This window comes from Metopolophium dirhodum, chromosome 1 (genome assembly GCF_019925205.1).
Source record: "Metopolophium dirhodum isolate CAU chromosome 1, ASM1992520v1, whole genome shotgun sequence".
NCBI lineage: Eukaryota > Metazoa > Arthropoda > Insecta > Hemiptera > Aphididae > Metopolophium > Metopolophium dirhodum.
Window position 1 is genome coordinate 122,964,237 of NC_083560.1, and position 14,221 is coordinate 122,978,457.

Below are 14,221 nucleotides of genomic sequence, written 5' to 3' on the forward strand. Positions count from 1 at the left end.
AATATTTTTTAAAAGTTTATTTCATTGGACTTACTTGCAATATTCGCAAAACTGCCCAGTGGTCCAATCTTGACACTGGTCACATGTTCCAGGTCGTTCGTTGCAGGTTGAATGATTATTACATCCACAGTTAATTGCACAATCAGCTCCAGTCCATCCGAGATCACATTTACATGTATAGTCAGGTGCTCCAATACAATATCCATTTAGACATTTATGATAACACCTATGGATTGAGTCATATTTAAGTAAAATGTTAAACGTAAAAGTTATGCTCTTAAGTTTTATTTTCCTCTAAATGAAATATAATACTGGTATTATATTAGTTCGACATCAGTTAATACATTTTACTTGATATAATTTCCATCGATAAAATAAAAGGAAAGTATTTATTATTTGACAGTTGAAGAACCAGTATAATACCGGCATAAGAGACTTACGTTCTTGTACATGAATGTTTTCCATCGCCTATAAAACCTCGTTTACACTGACAGCTATATGAACCTTGAGTATTGGTACATTTGGCTTCTTTATGGCAATCATGTAGTCCCAGACCACATTCATCAACATCTGGACATTGTGCATATGCCCAACTTGAGTCTTCTTCATAAGTATTGTTGTTCATTATGTAGGAACAAGTTCCTAGGAGATAATAAACATAGTTAAAATATAACATCCATAGCATATAAAACTGAAATATTTTTAATACACTTATTATAATAATATTTGGATCATTAAACAATGCACATACCTATAAATGGTTTACTAAAATCACCTCCTGTACAAATCCCTTGAATTGGGTTACCACTGTCATAACACCATCCACAACCAAGAGTTTTTAGACAACTAGAACAATTCATACTTTTTTCGCATGAGGTACATGCTAAGTTAGGTTTATCTATTTGCATCTGTCCTGATCCATAATAATGAACACTTCTGTCAATCCATTCTCGACATCGTCCAAATTGATATTCTGATGTATATTCGGAAAAATGGAAACATTCCTAAAAAATTATGATAGGTAATAAAAATTGAGCTAGAGATAAATATAACTACATTACATTTGTTGCTCGGCACCAAACACATCGACCATTGTCCAAGCAATCAGAGCATGAGTGTCTATTTGAACATGGAACAGGGCATGAATCAATAGATACCACTCCATCAGGTAATCTAAAAAAAAGTGGATAGTGATATATATAATCAAAACATCAAAATACTTAGTGTAAATTGCTTGTAAATAATGACATAATCTTCAATAATTCATACTTACTAGTTTCAATAAAATAAAAAAAAATATATTTTTTAACAAACCTTCCACGTCGTTCACATTTGGCTTCTTGACTCCACCATTCACAATATCCACTTTGAATACAATCAACACAATCCACATGATTAGAACAGTTTGGACATAGCTGAGGTGATATAACAAGATATTTCCATTCATTAATATTTTTATTATTATGGCAAAAAACTGAATCTGTTTGATTTCTTGTGGTGCAAACTGATTTTAATTCACACCATGCACAATTAGCATCACTAACACATATGAGACAACTTTGATAGCCAGTACATATTGAGCTGTCTCTGCTATGATATGGTTCAAGATACTCCATTGTAAAAGGCTATTTATATTTAAAATACATTATTGCATAAATAATTAAAAACATTTAGTATTGAATAATAATTATAAATACCTTTGAATTATTATGACCTTTATTGTGTTGTAATTCTACAATAGAGGTACCAGTGTTTTGAGAATATGTTATATTTTTATGAGTAGTTAAATCTAATAAGTATCGTTCAGGAGCATGAAATGGTTGATCTTCAGTAGACCACGATGAAAGTTGTAAACATTGCCAACCATCAGCTTTCAATGTTATATTGATTTCCTAATAATTGATTTTAGTTGATAAGAAAAGATAATTAATGAGAATAATGAGAATTTCTGAATTTACTTACTGGTTGGTACATATATGGAGATGTCATTATAAGTCGTGTATTTGTAAATCGAGAGCATAATTGCAGTTGGTCCTTATGATTGTCCCACATCTGAGGAAATCGCAAAAATCCAGAAAGCCTTACAACCATTGTACCACCAATTGATAGATCAGCTCTTGACATTGGTAAATGGGTTGAAACATCAATGATACTTGTATTAACTACTGATACCTATAACATTTATTAATTATTTAAAAATAATAAGTAATAATCAACATAATAAATATACAGAAAAGTTGAATTTACTAGATCTGGCTGTGAAAAATTTGCAGGATGTAAATATTTGAAAAAAGTCAATCCTGATCTTCTATCTAATGCTCTGCAATTGTCTGGATAAGCAACTTCTATTCCTCCACCATTCAAATTATTATGTAGACCACACACCTCGTAATTATCTGTAAAAATTAAAACATTTTAATCCAGTTATAATATTATTTTATACATTAATAAATATCAAATATAGATATTTATTTACCATTTTTATGATGACATCGACCATCTTGTATGCACCAAACACATCGACCTAATTGCATTATATGGGCAACTGAAGTGGTTGACTGATTATTGCTAAAAGGAGTACTTTCCCCATGAATTAAACACGAATGACAATCAGTTAAAGCAGAACAGATACCCGGGCATCTGGTTGTTTGTAAATTGGTTGTACAATTTATACCCCCGTTGCGTCCATAACAAGTATCGTCAGAAGAACACCATCCACATTCTGGATTTGCTGTACACTCTTGAAGACCTTTGTGTCTAAATATTAATTTTATTGTTAATATTATTTAGGAGTAAATATTTATATATTTTTATAATATTTATTACCTTAAGCACATAAGTTCTAAATGATAGGAATCGTTTCCTGTAGGAACTAATGTTGGTGGTAAAACAAATGCTAACAAATCTGAGTTTATGTTTCCTCGATATCCACCAACAATAATTAATGTGTTTCTGTTACGGACATCAGACCCGTGTCCAAATACACCAAACATTTTCTTATGAGTGAACTCTATAACACATTTATTGACAGTTAAAAATGTAGAAAAATTAATAAAACTATGACAGAAACATTTTCTTCAATTACCTTTGTTAGATAATCCAAGGACATCTCGACTAAGCCATGTATTACAACCAAGATGATACAGATATATTTCATTGTCGTAACAAATTTCTTCCTTGGCATGTCTATGTGTATATCCTCCAAAAACAACAATGTAATTTCCTAAAAACAAAAGATTTGATAAAATCAGTTATATTATTTAAATTAATTTATTAAGGTTAAGTAGCCAACACAGACTTAAAAATATAAAAAATACAGTCAATAACATAAGTCATATACATTTTAATAGTAAGTTTTAAATAATAATACTCATTGATAATAACGAACATGGTAGTGATCAGGTGTAAGACCATCCGTTTTGCTTCGATCACTGAAGGGTAGAATAGTATTGAATAACCTATTATTAAAAATTATTCTAACCATAGCTTAGTTTACTTCAATTAATTTAAGACTGTATAAACATTTATTAAATGTAGTTATGATTGTATGACAGTGAAAAATTTAAATATCTTAAGCTACTAATGTTCACTATTGTTAAATGACAAATATTGACTTCAGATTTCTGAGATTTTTTATTAAATAATATGGTCATTATTGATTATGACACGGCCCTAGCGCCTGCATTCTCTCCTCAACCGTACGTCCGTACACACTGCCGCTCTCGCCCAAGAGGGAGAATATCGAGGTTAATATGATAAGATCGCGGTGGATTACTGATAAGCAGTCCGACCTGTGAATCGCGGGTTAAAATCCAGGACCGTGGGTATTTTTTATTTAATTCTCTATATATTTTTCAACACCGGCAACAGGAATTGTGGCCGCGTCAAGTATAAGGTATATGGATCAGCAGAACACAAAATCATCAAACTATAATTACAATTATTATTTATTCTAAAACTTCATGTTCTATATTCATTTAAAATTTCAATAGGAATGTGTAAAAAGTAAAAAGTGAGTTAGGATTGGTATAAAATTTCAGTAGATATAAATATGGGAGAAAGATTGGAAAACTGCGTATTTAAAGAGACAAGTGTGTAAGTGTTACTATCAAATGTACTATAAAGTTAACAAAAGTTTGCTTCGTATGGAATTCTTAATATGAGTCAATATACAAACCCATTATATTTGCAGAGTGAAAAGCTCGTTCGGTGGGTACATTTGATGGTGGATATTTTATTTCAGACCAATGCTGTGTCGGTATATTAAAAATAAACATACGATCACTAAGTTTTGAAAACCATGATGCACTTGTGACTATTCCACCATAAATAATGAGAGATTGAGAACGAATATCATACACTGTCGAATGAGCTGCAACCCGAAAATTTAATTCTTTGCCACCTCTTGGTTTAATTTCTTTCCATTGTTCGTTCTCATCATCTAAATGTAAAACATTTAATTTTATAACAACATATAAAAAGTTTTGCATAACACATTATAGGTATACAGGGTGATTCATTAAGCGTAAAACACTCATTATCTCAAAAAGTATTTACGTTTTTGAAAATATTTTTCATATAGTTTCAAGTTGTTAAAAAACAACGTTTTTATTAAAAAATCAATATTTTTAAATATTTTTATCCTCATATTTTTTAAAGTTTTTATTTTTTTGATGACAACATAGAGTTTTAATTTCATATTCCAAAGCAGAATATTTTTCGAAGTATTTTGATACAAAAAATTGAATTTAGGACGAGTAGTTTATGAGTTATCAAGTATTTAAAGTTTAGACAAGCGGAGTAATGGACAAACATTTGCGGGGTAACCCAATACTACTCCACTCCGCCCATCTACACTGAGGAAATATTTAAATTGTTAACTAAGTATTTTGTTGATTATAGTTTTTTATTAAGAAGGCCTTGCTACTGCTGCCAATTTTAGCTGAAAAGACTTAAAGTATTGACAAAATTAAAGTTAGTTAACGTTGTCTGATTTTGATTCTGAAAAAAAATTTGAACTCACTAGAAAATTAAAATTGTCTAAAGATCCTACAAAGCACTTTGTAAAAACTCAATTTTATATTATTGTGAACTGTAATTCAAAATTTGAAAATATCAATTTTTTCAAATCATAATTAAAATTAAAATTAATATTAACAACGGAAATTGTTTAGTACAATCTACAGACATTTTTTTGCTGAACTCAAATATTTTTTCAGAATCAAAATCAGACAATGTTAGCTATTTTTCATTTTGTCAAAACAAATGTATGTTTTTGTAAAATTTGTGTAATGAAATTGATATTGTTATCGAGTTATTGACATGTGCATGCGCGTATGAGAGAGGATACCCACATTTAATTTCACTCACATTAATAATCATTTACAACTAACACATAGATCCGAGGCGGCTATGACAAGATTAGAAATTGCCTAAATGTTGCCCCTTAAATATTTACTGTAGCAAGGTCCCTTAATATTATACATTTTATTTTTAAATCAAAAATGGTATATAATTACCTGTATTAAGTTGAATAGAAAATATTTGAGAAGAAAAATATCCTTTGCTATTACTACCACCAACTAAATAAATAGTATTTGTATGTTCCACATATGTTAGAGTATGTCTTGTAAGAGCAGGCGGTATAATTGTAGAATGTTGTGCTCGTAAAAACCATTTTTTAGTATATATGTTATAAAACCATAGTTCTCCTGACAAACCCTTTTTCAGTCTACCACCATACATGAGAAATCCTCCATTGTACCTGAAAAAACATTTTAATATAATTTTTGTTTGTATTTTTATATAATATTATAATCCACTTTGTTGCTGCATGTCCAAAGCGCGGAGCTGGTAATCGTTTTTGTTTAATTTCATTCAATATATGTTCATTATTTTCATCATTAGGAAACTCAAATGGCGAATGACGTGTATTCTGAATTGTGAAAACAAACATACTTAGTAATCAATAATTATAAACATAATATACAACTTAATTCACATAAATTTAAAGCACAATAATTTGAAGTGATGGAAATTTTAACTAAATTAATTTTTCTTTTATTTATTAAGATTAAGATGTATACAATACACCAATATATTTTATTAATAAAATAAAATTACATCATTTTGATGTTCAAGGAATGTTGAATCGTCAGCTAGTGATACAAAGATATCATGTAATACAGCTGACCACGTTTTGTTCCGTCTATGTTCATTTACACGACTAGTATTATCAAAAGAAGAGTATTTAGATCGATTTGTTCCAATTGTTGTGTCTCCTAACTTTGCAGTCATCAGAGCATTTATTGTGGCTGATCCAATGGAATTGACGGTTGTGTGTAAAGGATCTATTTGTGCAAAACAACAAAAATAAATATTAAGATATACTTACAAATATTTATTTATTAAATTACAATTATGTTACCTATGACATTATTATTTCGATCGTACCACATAGAAGTGTTAAACCGAAAGACAACGAGATCACCAAGAATATTGTTTAAATCATATCCACCAAAAATGTATAAAGAATCAGCCTCAGAAATATACACAGCTGAATGGGCTGCTCTCGGATGTATGCCTCCCTGATACAAGTCATGCCATCTAAAATTCAACAAATGATGGAAATCATACTTTATGTTGAAATTGTAAGATAATACTTTAATAAAGATTAAAAAATATCAAACCTATTCCCTGTAGAATCAGAACTATTCAATGTGCAACCCATTCCTGAATAGTTTTGTAAGCAATGGCATCGACCTTGTTTGCACACACCCCTGTTAGGTTCACCACATTTATCAGGACACAGTTCAGTTGCGCAGTCAGGTCCACCCCATTCGTTATCACACACACAAAAATTTCGAAGGCAAAATCCATGATTTGAACAATTTCTTGGGCAATCAGATACATAATAGGAAGCTTCAAAACCTTCTAATGCATAATTTGTGTCACTGAATAACAATATTAACATCTAAACATAAAACAAAATAAACTAATATAAACTAAAAAGTAATGAAAATAATAAAAATAGTCATGAAAATAATTAAATATGTATAATAAAGAAAGTTAATGTTTAATAATAATGAATTACAATTGAATCATGTATTAGGTAACTGTTTTTAAAATGTATCACATAAAGATTAAAGTTGGTGTTTAAAGTGATCCAGAATTATAATAATTATAATAGAGATTCATTTTTGCACTAAATACAAATTATTGAATTTTCATAAATAGTCTAATAAATAGTCTAATAAATAAAAAATGTATTAGTTATAATATTTTAAAGTTAGGACGATTTAATAATAGAACAGAGTTAAGAGAAAATAAATGAAACAGTGATCTTTTATTACTTTTTTCTACAAAACTTTCAACTATTATAGTTGAATTCCTATCACTAAAATTGTAACAATTTAATTTATATTCATAGATAAGTTTAGGAAAATCATTTCTATTAAGGTCTAACAGTAAAAAAGGTGGGCAAGTCACTCTGCTGTACAGTAGACTACAAGTGGGTCACTGTATAATGGATAGTATTACATTAGAATTCATTATTCAATGATATAATATAATTGTATACGAAAACAGAAAAACGATTCTGAGTGGAGACGGTTTGTCAGTGTGGATATTTTATATAATGTTTAATGTGGTTACTTATTATTAATACGGTAGCCGGTAAGTTGAATTAATATTATAAAATAACTAAAATCGTTATTCTTGGTTATTTAATATGTAATTTTGTCCAAATTTGAACATAAAATAACTATTAAAAAAAACTGTGTTTATATATTTTTGAGATTTTTTGATTACAAAATAACCTTCTTACGTGGAACTTTGTTTTACATTTTCAATCCTTAGCTATAAAAGTTGAACATTTTATACATTTTTAAATTTTAAATTTTTATTAATTTTGTCAAAATTCGAACTTTAAATGCTTGTAAAAAAAGTCATGACTATGAATTTTTATTATTTTTCAAATGTCATTGCAACAATATAATAGATGCCTTCTATTACAATTTCAAGCTTTTTTTACCACCAAACAAATAAAATTTTATTGACATTCATAGAAAAAAACTAATTAAATTTAAAACTGGAAATGACTGTAAACAGTTCAAAACAAATCAAAATATTTTGAAAATTTATCGTGTATAGAAAATGCGAATATAAATAGCCTGAGAAAATGTCATGTATATACGGTCATTTGTTATAGAGTTAAAAAACTCAATCAAAAATCAAAATCGATTTCAAAATTCCCATTTTTTCTTAATTTTTATGTTGCTTTTTCCTGGCGCTTTTGAAAATTATTGGAAACTTTAAATATTGACCTCCCGAATGCATCAACTAGATTTACTTTCCCATCGAACGAGATACTATTGAAGAAAATCGAAGCAGCTTTACTGCCCCAAATGATGGTGACAGACACAAAAAAAAAAAATAAAAATAAAACACACATCATTGTTGTAAAATCAATACATTCATTACTCCGCTCAAAATCTAAAACATTTTATTTAAATTATTGCAAAATATCACAGATTATATTGAATATCTTGAATGCTTAAATGTTATGATAAATCAATTAACAGTAGAAACAAAAAACACACATTGTTATAAAATCAATACATTCATGATGTCATGTATCCTGACTCCGCTCAGAATCTAAAATTTCTGCAAACAGCTCAATAACAGTCAAGATTTTCACCATTGGTGCTGAAACCTAGCCATTCAAACAAAGAATAGATAGTGTTGGACGACTATGGTTTTTTAATGTTCCAAAAATTTCGAGTTAAAAACACGAGTACTCGACAAATGCCAAGTATGAAAAAAATTTGAGTACTGGGAATTGCTCAAGTATTTTAAATAATTATACTACACTAGAATTTCAAAAATATTTTTAATTTTCTTTCATACAAACCTTGCCCTGACAATTACTAATGTGAACCAAATTTAAACTTTTAATTATCACCTACCTGGTATTCTTATCGGAAATATTTGTGTTCTATCAGTTATTTATAGTTTTAACATTTATTTTAAAAAAAAAATACTAAAAATAGCCTTGAATCGAGTACTCGGTCTTAATTGACTATTTTTTGGTCCAACAATATATTTTAGTAGTATATTTGAATAAATACAATACTGTTAAAAATTCTTTTCTGAAAAAGAATTATTTAAATTGTCTTTATTACTACTACCAATCAGAAACATTTAAACAGATTCCGTACAAACCAGACGAGGCCTGAGCTATTTTCGATGGTAACAACTTAATAAAAGAACAATACTTACATAAATATTAGAATGCCTGCAAAATTACGAAATGCAAATATTTATCTTCCCTATGAAAAAATTATGTTTTTAAAAACACAGTGTTATCCTGATAATTGTATCATACCAGAAACGTGCATCGAAATTGTACGTTGAACTAAAAACCAAATTCATATTTGTGTAAAAATTCCGGTTTTCCTTAATTTATATTTTGATTTTCCCGGCGTTTTTGAAAGTTAATATGATTTTAAATTTTAACCTCCCAATGCACCAACTAGATTCACTTTCCCATCAAACAAGATACTGAGGTTGAAAACGAAACATTATTTCAACTACTTATCGTGTGGACAGACAAAAATAAAAAAAAATTTTAAAATTTAAAAAAAGTGCACAATTGGGTACCGGTCTGCTGTACAGTAGTGGTCGAGCATGTTGTTGTGATGAATGTGTTCGATTCGAATTCAATATCAATCATTGTATACGAAAAATGATTCTGAGCTGAGACGTTTTGTCATACCTACTTGTATAAATAATCAAATTTAATACTCACACATTTAATTTTTACAAAAATCTAAAATACCTCATAGCGTGATTTTGCGATAAACTCTTTTTTTTTGATAGAGGTAAAAAATTTTGTTGGGAACCTACTAATAAAATTTTTTTGGAACAAAATTTGAAAAAAATATCATGGCTATAAATCCCTCAAAATAAATTCAAAATTGTTTTAAAGTATTACCATATATATAGAAAATGGTAGTATTAACATTTGGTAAAAATTTTAAGTATCTAGGATTATTTGTTTTTGAATTACAACAAAATATCAAGAATTGATAAATGAAAATTTGTTAATTTACCGATAAAAATCCAATATTTTAAAAATTATAAATTCAAACGCTCATAAAAATTAATGTTTCTTTCTGGTAGACTTTTTTTTTTTGATTATAGTAGGAACATTTTTGGGGAGTTTTCTATTAAAATGTCTAATGTTAGCTATAAAAAGAAAACTTCTACAAATTTCTAACTGAAAAATAGTTTCATAATTTTCGAAATTTTGATGAATTTTGTCAAAATTTAAACTTTGAATGCATATAAAAAATAATCGAGGTTATGTATTTTTGAACACATGTTAACGAAACTTATAAGGAACCTGTGTATTACATTTTCAAGCATTTTTTACTAAGTAAAAAGTTTTTATTGAGAGTAATTAAAAAATATTTTACTCATTTCTAAAAATATCCCAAAGCCATAACCAGTGGCGCATTATGGCTTACATTTTTTTTTGGGGGGGGGGGGAGCTCTAACCTTACCTGATATTGTATGGAAATTAAATTGTAAGGGCATTGCTTCCACACCCTATATTCACTTATTAATATAAAAAAACATCAAAAAAAAAAAAACCAAATATTTATTTACTCGAGTTTCATTTTTCACAATAATAATATATGGTCTGTGGTTATCGTAATAAAAATCCCTAGACAATATTACACACAACCACTTGCAAATGACTGAACAAATATTTTTTAAAAGCTAATTAGTGTAATTACCACATTATTAATATTTAATAAAAATATATATTCATATACTATAGCAAGGCTGGGCATTAACGAGTTAAAAAGTTATAGTTAAGTTAAAAAATTTATTTTATTTTAACTTTTTAACTTAACTAGTTACTTTTGGCTTTACATTAACTTAACTGTTAACTTACTAAATTTCTTTTTTAATTAATGTGAAATTAACTAATTCATTTTTAATTTTAAGAAGTAAGAATTAATTAATTTTGTTTTGATTTAATTATATTTCACTATTTTGTTTTCATGTCAAAAAATATTTACCATGAATTGCTTAAAGTTAAACATATATATCATTCAAATCTAACTTATATGGAAATACTGTATAAAGTATAAACACTTTACTTTATAATTTAGTTTTGGGTTGGAAAAAAATTAAGTACGCTAGCTTTATATAAACGAATTAACTTAAAAGTATTTTTTCATTGAATAATCTAATTTTTATTTTGTGTGGTTCATTTTATTTAATATTTAATATAATTTTTTTACTTTTGGTAATCATTTCATAAATCATAGTAAAGAATTATACTATGAAGAAATGTAGATTAAATAGGTATTATAATAATAATTATGATAACATTTCAAAATAATGTTTCTATTTCATTTTGTTATCATTGTGTGGCTGCTTTTATTGGGAAATTACAATATGAAATTTTTAATAGGTACTTTATTGTATTCCCTGATTATCAGTATTTCCAGTAACATATTAACAAGAAGTCTTGAAATATTGATAAATAATATTTTTCAAAAAACTATAATAATTTGGTAGCATTATTATTTGTTTATTTAAAAATACATTTAAACATTTGACATGCAAAACTTTTTTAAATTAAATAGCATTGTTATAAAATATTTAATTTGGTAGCAATAAATAATTTTTAAACAATGTAATTATTGTTTTTAAATTGATACATATGATAATATATTCAGTAAAAATACTTACAAAACCGGATGACGCTAATATCGATTGAGGTTGATTCTTTCCACTATAACTTCCAAGGAGTGGTGAATTAAAAGAATCTCCATCATAAACAAATACATAGTCATAAGAACATTCTGTGTTTAGTGTCTTGAACTCCAAAGTAATAAACTGATTTGTACTATTCGCTAAAACAAGTAAAAAAAATACTTACGGTTAAAAAATAATTTTTTACAGGTAATAGAAGTCTATGAGCTATAAATTTAATTCACATACAATAAATAGATACAAACAATCAAAAATAAATTGGATTAATTCAATTGAATTATAGTCATGATTATATAAATGTACATACATATGTATTATTATAGTCATATAGATAATGAATAATTTAAGATGTTTAAAAAGGTGGGTAAGTGGATGTCGCTCTGCTGTACAGTAGGTTACAAGTAGGTCACTGTAATGGATGGTGTTAAATTTGAATTCAATGATATAATATCATTGTATAAGAAAAAAGATTCTGAGCGAAGACAGTCAGTCAGCCTATGGTATTACTAATATATTTGATGATATTATTGTGAATAAAGTAATTTATATATAGGTAATCTATTTAACCTTGTTTTAAATGTTCAATCCTTAGCTATAAAATTTGAACATTTAATAAATTTTAAACCACAAAATAATTATTAAATTTTAAATTTGATACATTTTGTCAACATTTGAACTTTAATTCCTTATAAAAAAAAATTGTGCCTATGTATTTTTAATATTTTTCAACTGCTATTGTAAAAATATATCAGGAGCCTTGCATGCAATTTTCACGCTTTTTACCCTACAAATAAAATGTTATTGATATTTATAGGAAAAAAAAACAAAAAAAAATGAAAACTGACAATGTCCATAAGCAGCTCAAAAAAAGTCAAAATATTTTCAAAATTTTATGATGAATAGCAAATGAAAATATAAACATTTAGTAAAATTTTCATATATCTACATTTATTAGTTTTTGAATAACAATAAAATAACAAAACCGCTACATGAGAAATCGAGTGAATATCTAACATTGTGAAAATATGAACTTCAAACGCTCGTAAAAATTAATTTTAAAATACGACTTTCTTATAGACATTTTTTTTTTGATAAATGTAGATAATCTTATAAGAAATCTTGAAATTACATTTTAAAATCTTAGATTTAAAAAGAAAAATTTTATGAATTCTTAACTCAAAATAATTTGGTAATTTTCGTGATTTTTCCATATTTTGTCAATTTTTGAACACTAATGCTTATAAAAAAAAAACTGTGACTAAGGATTTTTAATATTTTTCAAATGTCATTGTAACATTATAGTAGGAGTCTTGTATTAAATTTTCAAACTTTTGTACCCAACAAATAATGTTTTTTGACATCCATAGAAAAAAAGACTAATATCATGTATAGAAAATGCTAATATAAATGACCAGTGAAAAATTCAAGTGAATACGTTCATTTGTTTTAGAGTTACACCAAAAACCAAAATCGATTTTGTGGAAAACCCTTTATGCGTAAAAATTACCATTTTTCCTTAATTCTTATGCTGTTTTTCCCAGCGCTTTTGAAAACTATTGGACATTTTAAGGCATTTTTGAAAGTTAGTAGGAATTTTAAATTTTGACCTCCCCAATGCACCAACCATATTCACTTTCCCATCAAACAAGATACTGAAGTTGAAAATCCAATCATTATTTCAACTACTTATCGTGTACACACAAAAAAAAAATAAAAAAAAAACACACATCATTGTAAAATCAATACATTTATCGTTTCACTCAGAATCGAAAATAATAAATATACATAGGCACAAGTTTTTATTAAGTTAGCGTTTTTATTTCAAATTTTGACAAAATTCATCAAAACCATATTATTTTAACATTTTATAATGTTTTGACAACAAAATCACATTTTTATTCCAAAAAACAAATACTATACATATAGTTTGAGAAAAAATGAATTAAAAATAAATTGTGTTTATTTCAATTAGGCATATTATAGTCAGTTATAAATTATAGTACAAATATACATATAGTTTGAGTAAATTATAATTAAAAATAAATAAATACACCTTTTTTCATATGCAAATGATGTCTGACCTTTTGATGCAAGGTAAACAGTTGATACACAAACCATGTATATTGTATAACCCATAAATCAAATGATGTGCAACTGCCTTACAAAAAAGGTCAAAATTAACAATAGTAATGCGCAATAGACAACCGGCACATTATGTATATTCATAAATTGGCTAAATTGGGGTTTTATGCTTTTATGTTATTTATAGTGCTTTTTTAGAGCTTGACCCAATTTTTAAAAATATACTTATAGTATTTTTGTTTTTTAATTTTTATACAAAATTGAAATCAAAATCCATCAAATGACGTAGAATAAAGTTTTTTTTAAAAGTATAAACAAATATTATAATACGATTGTCGATAAAAAT

The 14,221-nt window shown here is 27.0% G+C and overlaps 1 protein-coding gene across 2 annotated transcripts in view; it reads right to left on the reverse strand.

Moving 5' to 3' along the window:
- The window catches only part of LOC132933872 (multiple epidermal growth factor-like domains protein 8), a 35,274-nt gene that overhangs the window by 17,680 nt on the left and 3,373 nt on the right, over window positions 1–14,221 (reverse strand). Inside the window, exons 3-20 of one of the 2 annotated variants that reach the window (XM_061000145.1) lie at window positions 11,770–11,933; window positions 6,690–6,973; window positions 6,428–6,606; window positions 6,124–6,350; window positions 5,823–5,935; window positions 5,520–5,764; window positions 4,178–4,441; window positions 3,086–3,223; window positions 2,827–3,010; window positions 2,477–2,757; window positions 2,248–2,396; window positions 1,963–2,172; window positions 1,698–1,892; window positions 1,315–1,625; window positions 1,062–1,173; window positions 752–1,004; window positions 441–642; window positions 35–226 (exon numbers count right to left, since the gene is read on the reverse strand). In XM_061000145.1, coding sequence (XP_060856128.1) covers window positions 35–226; window positions 441–642; window positions 752–1,004; window positions 1,062–1,173; window positions 1,315–1,625; window positions 1,698–1,892; window positions 1,963–2,172; window positions 2,248–2,396; window positions 2,477–2,757; window positions 2,827–3,010; window positions 3,086–3,223; window positions 4,178–4,441; window positions 5,520–5,764; window positions 5,823–5,935; window positions 6,124–6,350; window positions 6,428–6,606; window positions 6,690–6,973; window positions 11,770–11,933 — 3,703 coding nt within the window. Of the gene's footprint in view, window positions 1–34; window positions 227–440; window positions 643–751; window positions 1,005–1,061; window positions 1,174–1,314; window positions 1,626–1,697; window positions 1,893–1,962; window positions 2,173–2,247; window positions 2,397–2,476; window positions 2,758–2,826; window positions 3,011–3,085; window positions 3,224–4,177; window positions 4,442–5,519; window positions 5,765–5,822; window positions 5,936–6,123; window positions 6,351–6,427; window positions 6,607–6,689; window positions 6,974–11,769; window positions 11,934–14,221 lie in introns of those variants that run through there. The other variant, XM_061000146.1, reaches the window with a different exon arrangement.